The 23,518-nt window shown below is 43.5% G+C and overlaps 1 protein-coding gene and 1 pseudogene across 1 annotated transcript in view; both read left to right on the top strand.

Moving 5' to 3' along the window:
• The first annotated feature begins 1,131 nt into the window (after nucleotides 1–1,131).
• SEC13 (SEC13 homolog, nuclear pore and COPII coat complex component) overlaps nucleotides 1,132–23,518 on the top strand; it is a 35,422-nt gene continuing 13,035 nt past the window's right edge. Inside the window, exons 1-5 of the mRNA XM_030307393.1 lie at nucleotides 1,132–1,239; nucleotides 3,698–3,742; nucleotides 6,202–6,317; nucleotides 9,259–9,410; nucleotides 10,206–10,339. Of these exons, the coding sequence (XP_030163253.1) occupies nucleotides 1,237–1,239; nucleotides 3,698–3,742; nucleotides 6,202–6,317; nucleotides 9,259–9,410; nucleotides 10,206–10,339 (450 nt within the window). The 5' untranslated portion in view covers nucleotides 1,132–1,236. The remainder of the gene's footprint in view (nucleotides 1,240–3,697; nucleotides 3,743–6,201; nucleotides 6,318–9,258; nucleotides 9,411–10,205; nucleotides 10,340–23,518) is intronic.
• Nucleotides 16,514–16,608, top strand: LOC115509456 (annotated as a pseudogene).

Below are 23,518 nucleotides of genomic sequence, written 5' to 3'. Positions count from 1 at the left end.
GATGCACCCAGAGAATCAGTGGTGCAGCTATAGACTGAAGGCCAGGGCTTGTCCCTTGAAGAACAGGAGACCCAAGCATCCTGCCCCCTTTGTCCCCTAGCTCCACCGCCAACATCCCTGCAATATTTCTCCATTAGAGGGAAATAATCTTGAAATCTGGGGTGGGGGTGGAAGGATGAGCCACTGCTTGGAGGCCCAGCACTTAACTCTTTAACACCACACAACTTTGGCCCCCGCTCCAAAGTTCCTTGATGCTCTAGGTCTGTCACACTCTTTGAGCCTTAACGTCTTCTCTCCAGCAGTGACCATCGCCAGCTAGAATTCTTCCATCTAGTGTCAAGACATAAACTGAGGGATTGTGACTTACACGAGGGGAGCCTAGACTCCACCCTAGGTCACTGGACTCATTAACGCCATGAGAGGTCCAGGGCTGCCTGACCATGTGTGGCTGAGGGGAGCTCCCAGGCTCTGTCCAGCAGTACTGCATTCTCATTGTGCTTGTAGGAAGCCCGGGACCCAGGGGTTGGGGACACTGGGGTTTAGGTACTGGGCTCTAGCCGCAAGAGCCTAGCTGAGATCCCTCCCTGCCTGGGGTGTCCACCTGATGGACCAGATTCACAGGATCCCAGGGCTGTGGGGAAGGGGCAGTTTGGAGGCGTTGGTTCCTCCCATGGCTTGGAGAGAGCAGGGTGAGAGGGCTCAACCTCTGGTAACTGGCATCCCCTGGCCTTCATTGCCTCCGGTCCCAGCTTTGGGTTCTGAGGAGGGACTAACAAGAAAGCACTAGGACCAGTCTACCCACTACCCCCAAAATTACTCTCCTACGATGTTCATCCTAAGGCCGGTTGGACCCAGAACCCGCAGGGAGGGAGGTGAAGCTGTAGTTATGAATCCTTCCTTTCGTGTACGGATCCCAGCAAAAGGCAAGGGCTCTTCAGGAGAGAAGACCGGCTACGGCTGCGGATTCCAAAAGCCCCGGGGTGAGCCGGGCCTTGGAAACCAGAGCCCCACCCCTTTGGTCTCGTGCGCTCCGCACGCAGAAGGGGAGTGGCCTTGGGAGGGCGGGGTACGGCCCGGAAAAGGCACGGACCTTTCGTGCGAGCGGAGCGCGTTGCTACCCGGAGGCTCTAGAGCCACGGCCCGACTGCCGGCCAGCCCGGCGCCGGAAGTGAGCTGTTCGGGGGCGCTGCCGGGAGCTGCCACGTCCGAGACCGGGAGCTGCCCACCGTCGCAGGCATGGTGAGTGTGGGGTCCGGGGATGCGACCCTCCCGGGTTCCACTACCCTGCTGAGGTTCAAGCCCCAGACTGGGGCCATTCAGCTCCCCTTCACCGCTTCGAGGTTTGCGGGGCTCTGGTCCTGCCAGAGGGAGGCCTTAGTTAGAACCTCTTGGAACTATGCGGACCGCGTTGCTGCCGCGTCTCTTGCTCTTTCTTTTTTCTTTTTTTTTTTTTCTCCTCCCCCAACAAATGAAAACAAAACCCAGAACACCGTAGGTGCTACTGTATCCTGAGCCCTTAGTAAGTTCCAAGCGTTGTCCATAATCTCCGCCTGCTAACAGCCCTGCAAAATAGGTGCTGTTATTATCGACACTTTACGCATGAGGAAGCTTGAGGTTCAGAGAGGTGAAGCCTCTTACACCACTGGTAAGTGGCAGAGCTGAGATTCGAACCCTCTTAACCAGTCCTTTGCACCACCTACCACCTCTCCCAGCAGAGATGTATGCGGAACAGTTGTTTGGTGTAGGCCACTCCCCTTCTGCGTGCCCTTTGTCCTTCCCGGCGCATCTGAGAGAGTACTTTGTAATCTAGACGGCTTGGCAAGAGTAAGAGAATCTTCATCTTCCATACTTGCCTTTGCAGACCTTAAAGGTCTGCTTATTAGGGAGCCTAGAATTTGATGAGAAAACCAGTGCTTACTTGTTATGTACCTTTTGAACTGCTCTGCAACTGTCCTTTTCCAGTCTCCACTTTTCCAAAAAGTCAAATCAGACTTTATACCTGCAGGGCTTGTACCAGAAAAAAATGAAATGGGAGAGGTGGTAAGATATACCAGTTCCAGGGTGCCTCAGCAGCTCCGCTGGTGAAGCATCCAACTCTTGGTTTCCTCTCAAGATCTTATGGTCATGAGATCAAGCCCCAAGGCAGGCTGCACACTGGGCGTGGAGCTTGCTTGGGATGCTCTCTCTTCCTCTGCCCTCCCCTGCTTGCTCGCTTGCTCTCTTTCTCTCTCAAGAAGGAAGGAAGGAAAGAAAGAAAGGAAAAAGGAAAGAAATACAGTTCCAAACTGAAACCTCCCTTACAGTCCTTTTCTGTCCCAAGAATTTAAATAGTGGTTGAGCAAAGTAAAGTTGTCTGGTTTTGTTCATTTATTCATTGAGCAAGCAGTCACTGGGTTCCTTTTGGTTGCAAAGCACTGTGCTTGGGTGATTTGAAAAGATTCAGAACTGTGGATGACACAGACCCTGGTCCAGGGAGTTCATCTTGTGTTAAGAAAAGGGTGTAAAGTGGGGGCACCTGGGTGGCTCAGTTGGTTAAGCGTCCAATTTCAGCCCAGGTCATGATCTCAAGGTTTGTGGATTCGAGCCCCACATCAGGCTCTGTGCTGACAGCTCGGAGCCAGGAGTCTACTTCAGATTCTCCCTTTCTCTCTCTGCCCCTTACCTGCTTGTGTGCTTGCGCTCTCTCTCTTTCTCTCTCTCAAAAATAAATAAACTTAAAAAATTTTTTTAAAAAAAGAAAGAAACGATGTAAAGTGTTGTAGACATTAAGTGCTTAATATACTCAGAGGAGTCCGGCAGGTTGGGGAATCTGGGAATCTTCAAGAACAGGGGCATAATTTGAGCTGGACCTCAAAGAATGAATGGGAGGGTGATGACCATGGCCGCTGTGTTCTAGCCCTATAAGCTGCTCAACCCTGGATCCCAGTAAGTGAGGGACTAGGATCTGTCACAGGTGGTGGACCAGGGAGCAGCTTCAGGAGAAACTTGAATCGGCTCTCCAAATCTTAGGTATTAACTCTGTTATGTAAAAAACTGCCTGTAACATCAGAAACTCTGTCATCCAGGAAGGGAACAACAGCCATAGCTCCCCCAGGGTGCCTCTTTACCCTCAAACGTAGCCAGGACTGGTTGCCATTCCCCCCACCTTTGCTCATATTAGTCCGTCTGCTTGGACTTTCCTTTTTTCCCCTGTGCCACCTGGCAAATTTCTCATCATCTGACCCCCAGTTCATGTCTACCACCACCAGCCCCTCAGGCTGCTATGTACATGTAAACTACCGTTAAAGTACTTATCTTTGCATGTCAGGGTTAATTATGTGCAACATTCTTGGGGCAAGAAATACTTCTTTTCTTCATTTTTTAAAATATTTATTTTGAGAGGGAGAGAGTGCGTGCCCATAGAGAGTCCTAAGCTGTTGCACACCATCAGCACAGAGCCTGACATGGGGCTCCAACTTACTGTAGGTCATGACCTGAGCCGAAATCAAGAGTAAGGTGCTTAACTGAGCCACCCAGGTACCCCAAGAAATACTTCTTACTCATTATATCTCCATTTCTTGGCAAAAAGAACATACTGAAAGTAAATGTTTAGTGAATGAATGAACAAATGCAGGCAAGAACTTTAGAAATGACTGATAGATTTAATTTGCATTCTAACTGCCATCTGTTGATTTACCAACTGTATCTTTGGTTTTAGGTATCAGTAATTAACACTGTGGACACCTCCCATGAGGACATGATTGTAAGTATTCCTTTAGCCTTCCCTCACGCACTGTGCAGGTGTGCATTTCAGTGCATGGGAGCATTTCTGTTGATCATCCATAAATCCAGTGTGGCTTTGCACCCTTTAGTCAGGCTGTAGCCTCAGGATATGGTTATTCTCCCAGAAGTGGCTGCCACATTGGCAGGACTCTGACATTCTGGTCACTCTATAGTGGGAGGAACCTGGGAATTGTTTATAGCTCAAGGCCCTCGGTCTTTAGGCAACAGAGTAACCTGCTCTGAGATGAAGGCTGCGTAGGTGTGAAGGTCTGACAATGGTTTTCCCACATGCCTTCCTCCTACTGCTACTTCTTAGCCCCATAGCAAAGAGGGCTGAAAGAAGAGGGAATAGGAAGGTTACTCAGTACAAAGGCAGAGAGCATTTACCGCGAAAGCCCAAAGCAGAGCCAAGGTAGGACTACCACAGACAGTGGGCCGGGCAAAGCCCTTTGAACCAGAACTCATTAACTCAGGGCATTTCCTGAGAGGCAAACACAGCTTGGTATCAGAGGACAGGGCGGTGGAGAAGGTCCAGAGATTAAAGTCTCTAGCAGCAAAGATGCAGACACTCCTTCATGCAGGGCCAAGCAGTCCAGGCCCAGCCTTTGAGCAAGACCCTGTTCAATAAGCTTACAGCATTTCCTCCCTGCCCTCACAACCTCACCAGCAATTGCTTTTGGGCTTCTGAGATGTTGCCTGGTCTCATGGTGGTTGTATATCTTTTTTGGATGCAGTCATGTGTTGGTCTAGCTGTAAGACCACACCTCCTTGGAGACAGCATGGTACCTTGGGTAAGAAAATGCAGTCTGAGACTCCCACCAGTTTCTTAACTTTTCTGGGCCAGCATTGATTTCCCCATAGGTAAAATGGGGAAAATAATGGATATGCTACCTGCTTGGGTAGGTTAGATTTGAGAAGCAGATGAGGCATAGTAGTAATGACTAATGTTTGCATGTTCACTTACTGTCAGACTTATACTAAATACTTTCAGTATCTCATATACCCTTCATAACAACTCTTAAAGCAGATGCCACCATTAGCCCCGTTTAAAGAGAAGGAAACAGGGGCGCCTGGGTGGCGCAGTCGGTTAAGCGTCCGACTTCAGCCAGGTCACGATCTCGCGTTCCGTGAGTTCGAGCCCCGCGTCAGGCTCTGGGCTGATGGCTCAGAGCCTGGAGCCTGTTTCCGATTCTGTGTCTCCCTCTCTCTCTGCCCCTCGCCCGTTCATGCTCTGTCTCTCTCTCTGTCCCAAAAATAAATAAACGTTGAAAAAAAAAAATTTAAAGAGAAGGAAACAGGTTTAAGGAGATTGTCATTTTTCCAAGGTTGCAAAACAGGTAAGGTAAAGAGGATTTAAGTCTGTAGGTACTATGCCCTACTTCCTGTTGAAGTGTGTGATGGCACTCTGCAAGAGAAGTGTCCAAGAAGTCTATCTTAATACTTGCATTGCCTGCCTTCCAAGAAGCCAAGACCTAGAAGAGTTGAGGGGGTGACTTCCAAAGAAGAATCAGGACGTTTTCCTCAGGTAGAGAGAGAGGTGGGGAAAGAATGTTGAAGCAGACAGAATGCTTCTGTTGAAAAAGTGGAATTGCTCCTGAATACCATAAGAATGATAGCTGATAGTTCCTAAAACCCCCAAGATGAGACAACTGAAGAAGGTACCTTGGAATAGGCAACAAACAGGAAGGACCAGGATGTTCAGTGGGGCAAAGCCTCATCCTTGCACCTCAGAGGAACCAGGCAGACAAGAGCTGTGGGCAGGGACCAGCCCTAGGTCTGGATGGACAGTTAGCATCCAGAAGGTCCATTCATCGGTGGGACTAGTGACATTTAAGGCATTGGTGAAGAGTCTGGGGTACTGGGCCTACTACTAGGAAAAAGGTCTAGTAAAAATCCAGAAACAAAGGTCCACAAAGGATCTAAGGCCATGGTTGGAGGAAGGAGCCCAAATGTCTGAATAGAACCTTGTGTCCAGGCCCAATGTGCATTTTGGAGGACCTCACTGGGGACTACAGGCAGTCTTAGGCTGTTCCTTTGGATCAGCATTAGCCCTGGGTTCTGGGGCTGAGCTGAACCTCCAGGTATCCTCCCCGGTAGCCCACAGAGCCTCAGAACATGGTGGGGCCTGACGAAGGAAGAAGAGGGAGGCTAGCCAGTCAGCGTTTTGTCTCCCATACCCACCCTACAGAATAGGATGGAAAAGACTTTCCCGTGTCTGTAAAGGGTCTCAAAGCAGCTAGGTATGGTTTTTCTTGTCCCTTCAGAAAGACAGTGCCTGTCAGAGAAATGGGAATGTCGGGATGCTGGCTTGTTGCCTGATAGTGATGCTGCTTTGAGGTTAATTTCAGGTAAATTTTGGTCCAAACTAGACTGTCCTGGTGACTACCCCACCCCCACCCACCCAGCCTGCAGGCTTCCTGAGTTATCCTCCCTTTGCAGCACGATGCCCAGATGGACTACTATGGCACCCGCCTGGCAACCTGCTCATCAGACAGGTCCGTCAAAATCTTCGATGTGCGAAATGGAGGACAAATCCTCATCGCTGACCTCAGGGGGTGAGTGCAGCCACACCTGGGCAAGATCTCCGAGAATGGTTGGGCTTCTCAAGAATGGCAGGAAAAGCTAAGAACGCAGATCAGAGGAGCCCCATGGTGCAGTTAGCAGAGAGAACACCCAGGTCCCAGCCAAGTGACTGCCCTCAGCAGACATCCCGGGCTGATGGATCCAGGAATAAATCCCAACTTTGCCACCCAGATACTCACTAGAAGACCTTGGGCAAGGCCTTCACCTGCTCACCCTCAAAATGGGCTGATGCTGCCTCCTCCCAGGCAGGGCCTGCTCACCACGTGCTTTCAATAGCTACTGCTGCCTTTAAAAGTGGGAAATGATCTTCCTTTGTTTAGCCAACATGATCTAAAGTGGCCCTGAAAGGCAGAAATGTAAGAATAATGTTAATGTAAAAATGCATTAGTAATTATATAAATCCCATAAATTTGCCTATTTACCCATGGCAGATATTCAGTAATATTTACAAATGTTTGATTTATTCTCTCCCTACTGAGATTCTTTTTTTTTTTTTTAAATATGAAATTTATTGTCAAATTGGTTTCCATACAACACCCAGTGCTCATCCCAACAGGTGCCGTCCTCAATACCCATCACCCATCCTCCCCTCCCTCCCACCCCCCCATCAGCCCTCAGTTTGCTCTCAGTTTTTAAGAGTCTCTCATGCTTTGGCTCTCTCCCACTCTAACCTCTTTTTTTTTTTTTTTTCCTTCCCCTCCCCCATGGGTTCCTGTTAAGTTTCTCAGGATCCACATAAGAGTGAAACCATATGGTATCTGTCTTTCTCTGTATGGCTTATTTCACTTAGCATAACACTCTCCAGTTCCATCCACGTTGCTACAAAGGGCCATATTTCATCTCCCTACTGAGATTCTTGAGATCCTGGCTGGTTTTTGTGGCCACACTTCTGCTTTCCCTCATTCCACTGCCTTTCAAATAAATGGGAGTTCTTGACCTGGATTCCATGGATCTCCAGTGTTCTGTGTATAGAATTCAGGGGTTGGTGAACTGGGGCTGAGGGAAAAAAAATCACATCTTTATTTTCAGTGACTCAGATATTTAGCATTTCCTTCAACCTTGGAGGTAGGCTGGAAACCACAGAAGTCAGAGCACCTGTAACTTTATTACCAGTAGAAGACACACATGGTTTCATATCACATTACAGTTGTAGCTGTCTCAGAGTAGCACTTACACTCATCACTACTCTGAACTAAGAGTGGCTATTAGACTTGCCACTAGAGTTTATTAATGTGCTAACCGAGAAGTACACGTATCACTGTATTATAAATCGTTCTTTAACATTTCACTAACCGTATTGTAGTATAATTAGGTTTCCTTTATAATCCTAGCTTGATGTATTGTATCCATTATTCTGAAAAGGGACCAACCATTGCCTTCACCAGACTGCACAGGAGAAATTAAGAACCCCTGACAGATAGGGGCTCATTACACGTTTGTTAATTAAAGAAGGCATAACTTGGGGCGCCTGCGTGACTCAGCTGGTTAAGCGTCCGACTTTGCCTCAGGTCATAATCTCACAATTCGTGAGTTCAAGCCCCGCATCGGGCTCTGTGCTGACATCTTAGAGCCTGGAACCTGCTTTGGATTCTGTGTCTCCCTCTCTCTGCTCCTCCCCCACTCATGCTGTTTCTCTCTCTTAAAAATAAGCAAATGAACATTAAAAAAATTTTTTAAGTTTTCTATATAAAAAAAAAAAAGGCATAACTAAGTAGCCTTCTGGGGAGATGGGCCTAGAAGTTCCCCTAAGGGGTCACATGCTACTTTCCCTGGGCAGCAGCAGCCCATGGCTACACAGAGAGGTGCCTGGCTGCCAGCTCTGGCAGAAGCGGGCACGTCTGCTGTTACTCGGTCCTTTCTGCCCTGTTTTTCTTAGGTTCAAAAGATGTGCAATATTACAGGAATAAAAAATTCACACACCCTTTCTTTTTTTTGCCTCAGTTAAAACTATGCTAGTTGTAGGACATTTGAGTCTTCTGTGAGTTTGCTTGGCAGCTCCTTTGTGGGGACTGAGAATTGTCCCAGCCAGAGGGAGGACACTTTGAGTGGGGTATAGGAGTGAACAAGGAACAGCAGTACCAACTAACAGGCATGAGTGGTTTCTTCTTTTCTTGTGCCCAGCACTGTTCCAAGCTTTATATGTGAGTTATCACCAATATTTCCCCTCATGAGCATGGTATGAAAGAAGCCTTGCTCATATCTCCATTGGGAGACTAAGCCATAGAAAGGGCATGGCCCTTGCCTAAAGTCAAGCAGCTAGTGAATGGCGAGTGGGTGTGAAAGAGCCTGGGCCATCACCTCTGCCGTGCCGCTTCTTTGTGCTTGGTGCCCACCCTTCCCTGCACCTCAGAGACTGTCCTAGTACAGAGTCTAGCACTACGTGTGTGCTCAGATAGTACTTACCAGGTGAATGCATAAGATCAGAAGAGCAGAGACATGCCCTTGAACAAATTAGAAGAAGAGTGAAAAATATGAAACAGATACTCAAGACTTAGCCACTGTGGAAGGATGAGTAGCAGTTCACTCTGTAAATACTTCCTGAGTATTTGTGGGTGCAAACCCTAGATTGGTCAGTGTGCACTGAGAGGCTTCTCCTGATGATGGCAGGTGTAAGTGGTGTCGGCTGCACTGTGGGACGAGGGAGGGAGGTTCTGCCATGTAGGAACAAAGAGGCTAACTTAGAGTCCTGACTTGCTTTCAAAGCCTCTGTGACCTCTTTCACGTCCCAACAAAGGTCCCTTTTGGCGGTGACACCCTATAGTTCTCCCTTATAAAATTCTTAGGTGGCTCTGTCCTAAGATACTGTATCTGCCTATCAAGGAAGGCATTCAGTTGGGTCCAAAGTAGTGGCTGGCAGAGCACCGCAGGTTCCTGTGGCCCATGTGAGCCGCCTCTGATCCTCTCCCCTTGCAGTCACGAGGGTCCTGTGTGGCAAGTGGCCTGGGCCCACCCCATGTATGGGAACATCTTGGCATCCTGCTCCTATGACCGGAAAGTCATTATCTGGAAAGAGGAGAATGGCACCTGGGAGAAGACACATGAGCACACAGGCCACGACTCCTCAGGTACCGTGAGTGTGGTAGGAGCGGGTGGGCGGGGCCTTGCACCGGTCGTTGGCTGAAGCTCACTGGCGCCTTTCCCCTCGTGGTGCTCCTTGTTTATCCCTTGGATTTGGTTGGTTTTTCTGCTGTCTGTCCGCAGCAGAGGTAAGGCGCTAAGACCTAAAGCCAGTCTAAAGCAAATCAAGAAAGGAAAAAAAAAACACGGTGCATTTTTTTTTTTTTAAGTTTATTCATTTTAAGTACTGGCCTTTATTCTCAGATTATTGTCCTACTTTTTTTCCTATTACTTTTTTATTAATGTAGTGTTATATTGGTTTCAGATGTATATTATAATGATTCAGTATTTCTATCCATTACTCCGTGCTCATCACAATAAGTACACCCTTGGGGCGCCTGGGTGGCGCAGTCGGTTAAGCGTCCGACTTCAGCCAGGTCACGATCTCGCGGTCCGTGAGTTCGAGCCCCGCGTCAGGCTCTGGGCTGATGGCTCAGAGCCTGGAGCCTGTTTCCGATTCTGTGTCTCCCTCTCTCTCTGCCCCTCCCCCGTTCATGCTCTGTCTCTCTCTGTCCCAAAAATAAATAAACGTTGAAAAAAAAAAAAATTAAAAAAAAAAAAAAAACAAGTACACCCTTAATCCCCTTTATCTATCCCACCCCATCCTACTTTTTGTAAAGGTAGACTATAGTTTATGAAGTTATGATAGTCGTAGGTGATGGGTTTTTTAAATCTTCTTAATTGACAAAAGTGAAACTTCCTCTTGGGAAATTCTGCTAACTGTGCCTCCCTCCTTCCCACAGTAAACTCTGTGTGCTGGGCCCCCCATGACTATGGCCTAATCCTCGCCTGTGGGAGCTCGGATGGGGCCATCTCCCTGCTGACATACACCGGAGAGGGCCAGTGGGAAGTGAAAAAGATCAACAATGCTCACACTGTAAGTCCAGACTCTGCCTGCATGTGGAGGGTAGCTCTGCTGCCTTGCCTTGTGTCTCCTGGAAACTCCCTAGAGAGTGGCAGGAGTTGTGTCGCTGCTCTGCGGGGGGCTGGGAAGGACTGATGCTCAGACTTGTTTGGTGGGGCAGCTTCAAGCCTCTTTGCTCTGAAGCCAGACAGAGGTGGCATCCAGGGAGGCCCCAAGCTGCACCAGCCTCATTCAGCCCAGGACAGGGTTTGGCACAGATGCCTTCTTGCAAGCTCCCAAGTCAGGGAGGGCCAGGGCACTGGCAAGGTGATAGTGGCAGCCTGCCTACGTGCTACCTTTGCCATGGACGCCTCAAGTTAACGTGCTTGCAGTGGTCACTGGGACCCCCTCGAACTGAGTGGTGTTATAAAGAGCATCATAGGAATTCAGTGCCTTGCATTTCCATTCACTGGATATTATGGTTGAAATAAGAAAGCACTATGGACAGTGGAAGAGTGTCTCACACCATTTGAGCCCCTACTGTGTGTCACGTAATCCTCACAAACATTTGTCAATGAAAGAAGAAATTATCAAATTAACAGATTTGCAAGGTAAGCAGTCCTGTTCCCATTTTATGTTGACACAGAAAAGGCTTAGAAAAAGTAAACAACTTAGAGAAGGTCCTGTGTCGGCGTTAGAACCCAGAATCTGTGCCTTCTCACTATATAACAGTTCCAACTTTGGTGGCCCCAGATTCTTCTGCAGTCTACCCAGATGGAAACTTGGTAGCTCTCAAGTTTGTCACTGTACTTATGCGCCTCTCGAGTTTAAGAGATCCACATCCTATTCAGCCCTCAAGGCCCCAGGAGCCTGTGTCAGGGTCTTTACTTGAGGTGCTTGGATTCTTATCTGCTGACTAGCTTGCAGAAATGAATAGGGTGAGCGGCTTCTGGGAAGATGGTGGGGAATGGCATCATAGCTTTTCAGTCTTTCCTCATCTCTCTGTGAAAACCAACAGAGCAACTAGGTAGCACAACCAAAAACTCAGTAACCACATTTACAACAGAACGAGGTAACAAGGTATTTCCACAACCTCCAAAGTAGAGGCAGAGGGAAATAAACTAGCAACAACCAAAGGCTTTAGGGTATTGGTATCTGAGCAGGAGGAAGCAGGAAGCAATGGAGTGCCTTCTAACTGACAAAGCAGCCAATCGTGTTCACTGGAAACCATAGCTGGCCAGTGTAAGAACAGCACCTGAAACTGAAAGAAGTTTTGCATTTTTTTTGTTTTTAAATTAATATACAATTTACTTACAAAATTCACCCCTTTTTAAAATATACGATTCTGGGGTGCCTGGGTGGCGCAGTCGGTTGAGCGTCCGACTTCAGCCAGGTCACGATCTCACGGTCCGTGGGTTCGAGCCCCGCGTCGGGCTCTGGGCTGATGGCTCAGAGCCTGGAGCCTGTTTCCGATTCTGTGTCTCCCTCTCTCTCTGCCCCTCCCCTGTTCATGCTCTGTCTCTCTCTCTCCCAAAAATAAATAAACGTTGAAAAAAAAAAAAAGATAAAATATACGATTCTGTAGTTCTTAGTATATTCACAAAATTGTGCAATTATCACTGCTGATTTTCAGAACTTTTTTATCACCCCAAAAAGAATCCTCCTTAGCAGTCGCTCTCCACCCTACCCCCAACCTAGGCAACTTCTAATTGACTTTCTGTCTATGGATTTGCCTATTCAGGACATTTCGTATGAATGGAATCCTGTAATACAGGCAGATCCTATAATACCTCAGAGCCATTGTGGGTTTGGTTCCAGATCACTGCAGTAAAGGAATTTTTTGGTTTCCCATTGCATATAAAAGTTATATTTACACTCTCCTATACTCTATTAAGTATACAGTAATAGCATTGGGTCTAAAAAACAACGTATGTACCTTAAATAAAATTTATTGCTGAAGAATGCTAAGCATCATTTGAGTAGTTAAGTTGTAATGTTTTTTTGTTTTTGTGGGGGGGGGGGTTGGGGTTTTTTTGTGTGTGTTTTTTTGGTTTTTGTTTTGTTTTTTATTTGCTGGTGAAGGGGCTTGCCTCAGTGTTGATGGCTGCTGACTGATCAGGGTGGTGGTTGTTGAAGGCTGGAGTGGTGGGGCAGTTTCTTAAAAGAAAACAGCTTTGAAGATTCCCACATCTATTGATTCTTCCGTTTATGAACAATTTCTCTGTAGCATGAAATGCTGTTTAGTAGTATTTTACCCACAGCAGAACTTCTTTCAAACTTGGAGTCCATCCTCTCAAATCCTGCTGCTGCCTTATCAGCTAAGTTTATGTAAAATTCTAAATCTTTTGTTATGTCAACAGTCTTCACAGCATCTCCACCGGGAGTACATTCCATCTCAGGAAACCACTTTCTTTGTCATCCAGAAGAAGCAACTCCTTGTGTGTTAAAGTTGGATCGTTTGATTATAGCAGTTCAGTCTCATCTTCAGGCTCCACTTCTAGTTCTCTTGCTCTTTCCACCACATCTGCAGTTATTCCTTCCGCACTCTTGTTCGTGTTGTTATTTTGATTTCTTCCCATGAATCACAGATGTTCTTAATGGCATCTAGAACAGTGAATCCTTTCCAGAAGGTGTTCAGTTTACTTTGCCCAGATCCATCAGAGGAATCACCATGGCAGCCACAGACTTACAAAATATATTTCTTAAATAATAAGACTTGAAAGTCAAAATTACTCCTTAATCCATGGAAATTGCTGAATGGATGTTGTGTTAGTAGGAATGAAAACTACATTAATCTCATTGTCATTAATCTCCATTAGATCTCTTGGGTGACCAGGTACATTGTCAGCAGTAATACTTTTTTTTAACTTTCATTTATTTTTGAGAGAGAGCACAAGCAGGGGAGGGGTAGAAAGAGAGGGGAACAGAGGATCTGAAGTGGGCTGCATGGTAACAGCAGAGAGCCCGATACAGGACTCTAACTTGCAGACCGCAAAATCATGACCTGAGCCAAAGCGGGACGCTTAACCGACGGAGCCACCCAGGCTCCCCCAGGCAGGGACATTTTAAAGGATTCTTTGGGTAATATGTCTCAACAGGGGACTTAAAATATTCCATAAACCACATTGTAAACAGATGTGCTGTCATCCAGGCTTTGTTGTTCCACTTATACAGCCCAGGCAAAGTAGATTTAGCATAAATCTTAAGGACGCTAGGATTTTCTGCATGGTAAATGAGCACTGGCTTCAACCTCAAGTCACCAACTACATTAGCCCCTAACAAGAGAATCGGCCTGTCTTTGAAACTTTGAAGCCAGGCATTGGCTTTTCTCTAGCTATGCCTAGATGGCATATTCTTCCAATAGAAGGCTATTTCATCTACATCGAAACTCTGTTTACTGTAGTCACCTTCATTCATGATCTGAGCTAGATCTTCTGGATAACTTGCTGCAGCTTCTACATCAGCACCTGCTGTTTCACCCTGCACGTTTATGTTATGGAGATGGCCTTTTTTCTTAAACCTTAGGAGCCCACCTCTGCTAGCTTCACACTTCTGTGGCTTCCTCACCTCTCTCAGCCTTCACAGAATTGAAGAGAGTTAGAGCCTTGCTCTCAATTAGGCTTTGGTTTAAGGGAATGTTGTGGCTGCTGGTGTTATCTTCTCTCCAGACCACTAAAACCTTCTCCTTATCAGTGGTGAGGTGGTTTCACTTTTTTATCATTAGCATAGTCACTGGAGTAGCACTTTCAATTTCCTTCAAGAACTTTTCCTTTGCATTCAGATGTTGGCTCTTCGGTGCAAGAGGCCTAGCTTGTATAGTCTATCTCAACTTTTGACATGCCTTCCTCACTGAGCTGAATTATTTCTAGCTTTTGATTTAAAGTGAGAGACACGTGACTCTTGCTTTCACTTGAACAGTTAGAGGTCATTGTAAGGTTATTAACTGGCCTAATTTCAGTATCGTTTGTGTCTCATAGGAAGACCCAAGGAGAGGGTGAGAGACGGGGGAACAGCCAGTTAGTGGAGCAGTCAAAACATACACATTTATCAATGAAGCTTGTCATTTTATATAGGTGTATTCATGGCACCCTAAAACAGTTGCAATAATAACATCAAAGATTGCTGATCACAAATCACCATAACAAATATAGTAATGAAAAAGCTTGAAATATTGTGAGAAGTACCAAAACAGACACACAAAGCGAGCAAATGCTGTTGGAACAATGGCACCAATAGACTTACTTGACACAGGGTAGCCACACACCTTCAGTTTGTAAAAAACACGGTGTAACTGAAGCACAATAAAGTGGAACACAATTGAATGAGGTATGCCAAATGTGGTCCTTTGTGACTGGCTTCTCTCATTTAACATGTTTTCGGGATTCATATCATAGTATGAGTGCTTTATACCTTTGTATGATTGTGTGATATTCCATCCTGTGAATTTATGTATCTCGTTTAGCTGTTAATAGACATTTTCAGCTATTGTGAATACTGTTATGAACTTTCATGTATAAGATTTTTTGTGAGCATATGTTTTCAGTTTTCTTGGGTATATACCTGGGAGTAGAATTACCAAGTCAGAAGGAAAGTGTCTGTTTAACTTTTTGAGTTTCCAGGTTAATTATACCATTTTACATGGCTTCAGCAGTGGACAAGGGTTTTGGTGTCTCCACATCCTTGTCAAATCTTACTGTCATCTTTTTTTGTTTGTTTTGTTATAGCCATCCGAGTGGGTGTGAAGCGGTACCTCACTGTGGCCTCAGTTTGCATTTTTCTAATGACTAATGAAGTTGGGCACATTTTCTTTTTTTTTTAAATTTTTTTTTTTTTTTAACGTTTATTTTTTTTGAGACGGAGAGAGACACAGCATGAACGGGGGAGGGGCAGAGAGAGAGGGAAACACAGAATCGGAAGCAGGCTCCAGGCTCTGAGCCATCAGCCCATAGCCCGACGCGGGGCTCGAACCCGCGGACCGCGAGATCGTGACCTGAGCCGAAGTCGGACGCTCAACCGACTGAGCCACCCAGGCGCCCCGTTGGGCACATTTTCATATGCTTACTAGCCATCTGTATTATCTTTGGAGGACTGACTGGGAGGGGTTTAATACTTTGTCCTACCAGTTGAGTGCAAGCCCCTCACCCTGGGAAAAACTAAAGGGACTTGTAGAAATCTGACCTTTCTGACCCACTAAGGCTTGTTTCCATGACAGGACCCCTGGGGAGGAGAAACTACTAGAAATCAAAATCGAGCAGGAGAGAGACACAGAAAAAGGAAAGCAAGGATGTAGACCAAAGTCAGGGAGGGGAACAAAGCCAAGAGATCTTGAAAGCAAGTTGTCATACTTGTCAGCACATTTATTAACAAAAACAGACTTCTCAACCTAGAAAGGCTTCCCTGGACCTCACTTTTTCAGGACAACTAATTTCACATAAAAATAACAAAAGCATTTGAGGTGAAATTACATAAATTTTAACTCACAAGAAAGGGAAAGAGTATAGAAACTGGTTTGGAGGCTGGTGGGCAGCATGTTACCATGGAAGTTTCTAATTTAAGAGGGGATGTAGTTAGGTAGGCTCTAAGGGGGTTTTGGTATAATAAACTATTTGAGTAATTTACATTGTTCTGAATGTATATAATATACATTAGGAATTTTTAGGAGCTTTATCCTTAACTAAATTCTTGAGCATTCTGAATGTTTTAAAGTTATTTCTTAGGAAAAAAATTTTCCAGGGAAGAAGTTGTCAAGGGATAGGTGAAATACATCATGGGGATTCAGGAGGGCACTTTTGATGAGCACAGGGTGATGGATGGAAGTGTTGAATCACTGTGAAACTAAATATAATACTGCGTGTTAACTAACTGGAATTAAGGTAAAAACTTAAAATTAAAAAAAAAGAATATACAGAATAACATCCTGACAAGCAATGAAAGAAAGACATGCCCACAAAACAGAATCAAACTCTCACCTGCTATTTCAAATCAAGCTAAGAAACATTTTTTAAATGATACAAGGTGTGAAAAAAATACCATAAGTCACAATTAGAAAAACTTCAAAATGAAGTGACAGAATTTAGGAAAAAATCAGAAATGAAAAATTATTTCAGTAATAAAGACTAAACTGGAAACAATACAAGAGCAAATAAACACAACAACAGATAATGTCTTAAGAGAAATAGATCACGAAGAAGAGGAAATTTCTTGTTCGTGCTTTGGCAGCATATATACTAAAATTGGAACAATAATTAGCATGGCCCCTACACAAGGATGACACATAAATTCATGAAGTGTTCCATATTTTTGGAATACTACTCAGCCATCAAAAAAAACCTGAAATCTTACTTGCAACGACGTGGATGGAGCTAGAATATATTATGCTAAGCGAAATAAGTCAATCAGAGAAAGACAAATACCATATGATTTCACTCATATATGGAATTTAAGAAACAAAACAGAAGAACATATGGGAAAGGGGGAAAGAGAAGAGAGAGACACAAACCACGAAAGACTCTTAATGAGGAGAACAAACTGAGAGTCGCTGGAGGGGAGGTGGATGAGAGATGGACTAGATGGGTGATGGGTATTAAAAAGAGCATTTGTTGTAATGAGCACTGGGCGTCATGTAAGTGATGAATCACTGAATTCTACCTCTGAAACCAATATTGCATTGTATGTTAACTAAAATATAAAAAGAAAATAAAATAGTATATCTTAAAAAAAAAAAATGAAGAGATAGGGGTGCCTGGGTGGCTCAGTCGGTTAAGTGGCCAACTTCAGCTCAGGTCATGATCTTGTGGTCCGTGAGTTCGAGCCCCACGTCAGGCTCTGTGCTGACAGCTCAGAGCCTGGAGCCTGTTTCAGATTCTGTGTCTCCCTCTCTCTGACCCTCCCCTGTTCATGCTCTGTCTCTCCCTGTCTCAAAAATAAATAAAACGTTAAAAAAAATTCTTTTTTTAAAAATGAAGAGATAAAAAGATTTTGAGAAAAAAGACAGGCAAAGATCAAACATGAATATGAAGAACTCCTGAAGAAGAAAAAAGAACAAATACTAAAAACTAATTCAAGAAAACTATCTTAAAATTTTAAAACAAAATTTGAAACTGCATTTTGAGAGAGCATGCTCTACACTTAAGAATATCAAGGGGCACCTGGGCGGCTCACTGTTGGTTAAGCATCTGACTCTTGCTTTCAGTTCAGGTCATGATCTTATGGTTCAAGGGATCAAACCCTGCATCAAGCTCTGTGCTGACAATGCGGAGCCTACTTGGATTCTCCTTGAGCGTTGTCTTTCTCTCTCTCTCAAAATAAATAAATAAACTTTAGAGAAAAAAGAAATCTCAACCCAGAGGGGTGCCTGGCTGGCTAAGTTGATAGACCATATGGCTCTTGATCTTAGGGTCATGAGTTCCAGTCCCATGTTGGGCATGGGGTCTACTTAAAAAAATAAAATGCTTAAAAAAAAAGTATCAACCCAGAATCACTAGCATAAAGGGCGTAATTGTAATAAAATTACTGGCCTTTAAATAAAATCGTTTGGGCATCCAGGGGAAAAAAGCCATGTGACTTACAAGGGAAACAAAATTAGATTTTCAGTAGACTCTTGAACAGCAATGATCCATGCATAGAAAAAAAGAAAAATCACAATAATCAAGGAAAGAATGTGTGGGCCAAGGATTTATAACCAGCAAAACTGACTTTCAAGTTCATACAAAAGATCATAGCAGCTTTAAAAGCCAAAAACTGGATATAATCTACATGTGAATGGATCAAATTGTGTTTTGTCCATACTATTGAAATGTTCCTTAGCAATGAAAAGAAATGACTGCTGACACACATAAGAAGAATGAATTTTAAAATAATTACACAGAGTGACAAAAATCAGATTAAAAGGTATATATTGTAAATTCCATTGATCTAAAATTCTAGAAAAAGTAAACTAGAGTGACAACAGATCATTTAAGTTTGGGGTAGAGCAGGGCTAGGGGAGGGACTAGGAAAAAGACCAGAGGAAACTTTGAGGGGCAATGGATAGATTTATCTTTTTTCAGTAAAATAGTTTTTTTTAATCACCTCTTGTTTTTACTGAGGTATCATTGACATATTTTTATTTCAGATTTATAATTTAATAATTCAGTATTTGTATACATTACAAAATGATTACCACAATAAGACTAGTTAACATTTGTCACTGTATATAATTACCCCCCAAATTTTTTCATTTGAGCTTCCAACTTCAACCCAGGTCATAATCCCATGGTTCATGAGTTCAAGCCCCACGTCAGGCTCTGTGCTGACAACTCAGAGCTTGCTTTGGAGTCTGTGTCTCCTCTCTCTCTGCCCCTTTCCTGCTCATGCTCTGTCTCTTTCTGTCTCAAAACTAAACACTTTTCCAAAGAAGACATGCAGATGGCTAACAGACACATGAAAAGATGCTCAACATCACTCATGTCAGAGAAATACAAATCAAAACCACATTGAGATACCACCTCACAGCAGTCAGAGTGGCTAAAATTAACAACTCAGGAAACAACAGATGTTGACAAGGATGTGGAAGAAGGGGAACCCTCTTGCACTGTTGGTGGGAATGCAACGTGGTATAGCCACTCTGGAAAACAGTATGGAGGTTCTTTAAAAAATTAAAAATACGCTACAGCCCAGCAATAGCACTCCTAGGAATTTATTCAAAGGATACAGGAGTGCTGATTTGAAGGGGCATATGTACCCTAATATTTATTTATATGTACCCTAATATTTATTTTATATTTATAGTACTATCAACAATAGCCAAATTATGGAAAGAGCCCAATGTCCATCAACTGAATGGATAAAGAAGATGTGGTGTGTGTGTGTGTACACACACACACACACACACACACACACACACACAATAGAATACTACTTGGCAATGAAAAAGAATGAAATCTTGACATTTGCAGCAACGTGGATGGAACTGGAGGGTATTATGCTAAGCGAAATAAGTCAGAGAAAGACCGGTATCTTATGTTTTCACTCATATGTGGAATGTGAGAAACTTAAGACCATGAGGGAAGGGATGGGGGAAAAATACATAGTTACAAACGGAGGCAAACCATAAGAGACTCTTAAATACAGAGAACAAACTGAGGGTTGATGGGGGGGGGGGGTCCAGGGCAGGGAGGGGAAATGGGAGATGGGCATTGAGGAGGGCACTTATTGGGATGGGAACTGAGTGTTATATATAAGTGATAAATCATGGGAACCTACTCCCAAAGCCAAGAGCACACTGTATACACTGTCAAATTATATTTAAAAATAAACACTTAAAAATTTTTTAAATAAAATCTAAAAAGTTTTTTCTTGTGATAAGAAGGACTTGTGAGATGTGCTCTCCTAGCAACTTGCAGATAGGCAGTATAGTATTACCTATAGTCACATCTCTGTGACTTATTTTATACCTGAAAGTTTATCTTTTGACTCCCTTTTACACATTTTACACACCTCACACCCCACTTCTGGCAACCACCTATCTGTTCTTTGTATCATCTATGAGCATGGTTTTTCTCATGCTTTTTTTTTTTTTATTACAGATTCCACATATAAGTGAGATCATACAATGTCTTTCACTTCATTTAACATAATGCCCTCAATGTCTATCCATGTTGCAGATGCCACAATTTCATTTCTTATGGTTGAATATTCCATATGTGTGTGTGTGTGTGTGTGTGTGTGTGTGTGTACATACACCACGTTTTTGGGTTTTTTTCATTCATCCATCGATGGACACTTAGGTTGCTTTCATGTCCTAGCTATTGTAAATAACATGCAGGGCACATGGGGGGGTGCAGATGTCTTGTTGAATTAGTGTTTTTGTTTTTGCTTTTTTTGATAAATAACCAGAAGTAGAATTGCTGGATCATATGTTAATTCTATTTTTAATTTTTTGAGGAACCTCCTTACTGTTTTCCACAACGGCTCCACCAATTTACACTCCCACCAACAGTACACAAGGGTTACATTTTTCCACATATTCAACACTTGTCTTTTTGATACTAGTCATTCTGACTGGTGTGAGGTGCTATCTCATTATGGTTTTGATCTGCATTTCTGTTCTGATGAGTGATGCTGAGCATCTTTTCATGTGTCTGTTCATCATCAGTATGTCTTTGGGAATTGTGTATTCAGGTCCTCTGCCCATTTTTAATCAGATTATCTATTCGGAGGTTAAGTTGCATGAGTTCTTCAGGGTAACGTTGGCCTCATAGAATGGATTTGGAAGAATACCTTCCTTTTCTATTTTTGGAATAGTTTGGGAAGGCAGATATTCATTCTTTAAGTGTTTGGTAGAGGGTCACCTGGCTGGTTCAGTTGGTGAGCATGCAACTCTTGATCTCTCGGGTTGTGAGTTTGAGCCCCACATTGGGTGTAGAGATTACTTAACAGTAAAACCTTAAAAAAATAAATGTTTGGTAGAATTCACCTGTGAAGCCGTCTGGTCCTAGACTTTTTTTGGAAGTCTTGATTACCAATTCAGTTTTATTACTAGTAATCCGTCTGTTCAGATTTTGTTTCTTCAGTCTTGTAAGATGTCATTCAGTCTTGTAAGATGGTATGTTTCTAGGAATTTATCCATTTCTTCTGGGTGGTTCAATTTGTTGACATATAATTTTTCATAGTAGTCTCATAATCCTTTATATTTCTATGGTGTAGGTTGTAATTTCTTCTCTTTCATTTCTTTTTTTTTTTTTTCCAACGTTTATTTATTTTTAAGACAGAGAGAGACAGAGCATGAACGGGGGAGGGGCAGAGAGAGAGGGAGACACAGAATCAGAAGCAGGCTCCAGGCTCTGAGCCATCAGCCCAGAGCCCGACGCGGGGCTCGAACTCACGGACCGCGAGATCGTGACCTGGCTGAAGTCAGACGCTTAACTGACTGCGCCACCCAGGCGCCCCTCTTCTCTTTCATTTCTGATTTGAGTCTACTTTTGATGATTCTGGCCAAAGATTTATCAATTTTTTTTTTTTTTATCTTTTTAAAGAACCAGCTCTTTCATTGATCTTTTCTGTTGTAGTTTTAGTCTCTCTTTTATTTATTCCCTTTCTGATCTTTATTATTTCCTTCTTTCTACCACCTTTGGGCTTGCTTTGTTTTTGTTTTTTTTTTTTTTTTCAAAATTCTTTTAACATTTATTTGTTATTCAGAGACAGAGACAGAGTGCAAGTGGGGGAGGGGCAGAGAGAAGAAGGAGACAGAATCTGAAGCAGGCTCCAGGCTCTGAGCTGTCAGCACAGAGCCCGATGCAGGGCTCAAACTCACGGACCATGAGGTCATGACCTGAGCTGAAGTCGGGCGCTTAACCAGCTGAGCCACCCAGGTACCCCTAGGCTTTGTTTGCTCTTTGTCTAGTTCCTTTAGGTATAAGGTTAGATTATTAGAGATTTGTTTCTTGAGTAGACCTGTATCGCGATAAATTTCCCCCTTAGAATTCCTTTTGCTATATTCCAAAGATTGTGAACCATTGTGTTTCCATTTTCATTTTTTCCAAGTGTATTTTTTATTTCCTCTTTGATTTCTTCATTGACCCATTGGTTGTTTAGCAGCACGTTGTTTAGTCTCCATGTGCTTATATTTTTCCCATTTTTTAAAATTAATCCCTTTATCATTTGGAATGCCCTTCTTTTGTCTCTTTTTATAGTCTTTGTTTTTAATTCTATTCTGTCTGACCTAATCATTGCTACCCCAGGTTTTGGTTTGTTTGTTTGCCTCCATTTGCATGGAATATCTTATTCCAACCCTTCAGTTTAGTTTTTATGTGTCTTCAGGTATGAAGTGAATCTCTTCTAGGCAGCCTATAGATGCGTGTTGTTTTTTCATCCAGTCACCGTTTGTCTTTTGATTGGAGCATTTAGGCCATTTACATTGAAAGTGATTATTGATAGATATGTACTTATTGCCATTTTTGTTCATTGTTTTCTGGCTGTTTAGTAGTTCCTTTCTTGTTCTCTTTATGGCTTGATGACTTTCTTTAGTAGTATGCTTAGATTCCTGTCTCATTATCTTTTGTGTATCTACTTTAGATTTTTGCTTTGTGGTTACCATGAGGCTTACATTTATTTATCACATATTTATAACAGTCTGTTTGGAGTTGAGAAGAACTTACACATGAACGCATTCTAAAGCTCTACATTTTTTACTCTCCCTCCACCCACATTTTATGTTTCTGACATCACTTTTTATCTTGTGTATCCCCTAATTATTGGAGTTATATTTTTACTACTTTTGTCTTTTAACCTCCATACTAGCTTTAGCTGTGATTAACCTACCAACTTTCCTATATTTACCTTAACCAGTGAGATTTTTATTTTCAAATGTTTTGTTGTTACTAATCACCCTTTATTTTCAGCTTAAAGAAGATCCTTTAACATTTCTTATATGGTGAGCTTAGTAGTCATGAACCCCATTAGGTTTAGCTTGTCTAGAAAACTCTCTCTCCTCCAATTCTGAATAGCTTCACTTCCCTGAGTATTCTGGGTTGGAAGTTTTTTTTCTTTCAGCACTTTGAAACATGTCTGTTATCTTGGTTGTAGTGGTAGTTTTACAGAGTATACCTGTGTCAGAGTTCATCAGATTGTGCCTTTATGTCAATAATACCTCAAAGCCCTTCATAAAATTTTATATTGGAGTATAAAGGACGTAAACTGTTAGTGCTATACACAAACTCAAGGACTTATTTCCACTTGCCCTTCCTGAGGGATCTACTTGAGAATAAGCTTCAGACAAAAAAAAAAAAAAATGATTGGAAAGACATCAAGTATAGTTAACTGTAGAGAAATAAGACCAAATGAGTTATAAGGCAGAGTATAGGATGTACTGGCCATGTGCTCTATTAAGGTAGTGGATGGACAACTATTTAAAAAGTGGGCACAAGCAGAGCAGGAGGTCAGAATCTTTTAATGTTGGTACCATACACACAAAACACGCCCCTCCCACCTCCATACATTGGCAGTGACTGAGACTGATGTGTAAAATGAGATAAAATGAGGGGCGCCTGGGTGGCGCAGTCGGTTAAGCGTCCGACTTCAGCCAGGTCACGATCTCGTGGTCCGGGAGTTCGAGCCCCGCATCGGGCTCTGGCCTGATGGCTCAGAGCCTGGAGCCTGTTTCCGATTCTGTGTCTCCCTTCTGTGTCTCCCTCTCTCTCTGCCCCTCCCCCGTTCATGCTCTGTCTCTCTCTG

This window comes from Lynx canadensis, chromosome A2, assembly GCF_007474595.2.
Source record: "Lynx canadensis isolate LIC74 chromosome A2, mLynCan4.pri.v2, whole genome shotgun sequence".
NCBI classification, from domain to species: domain Eukaryota; kingdom Metazoa; phylum Chordata; class Mammalia; order Carnivora; family Felidae; genus Lynx; species Lynx canadensis.
This window is presented reverse-complemented; position numbering and strand designations above follow the sequence as displayed.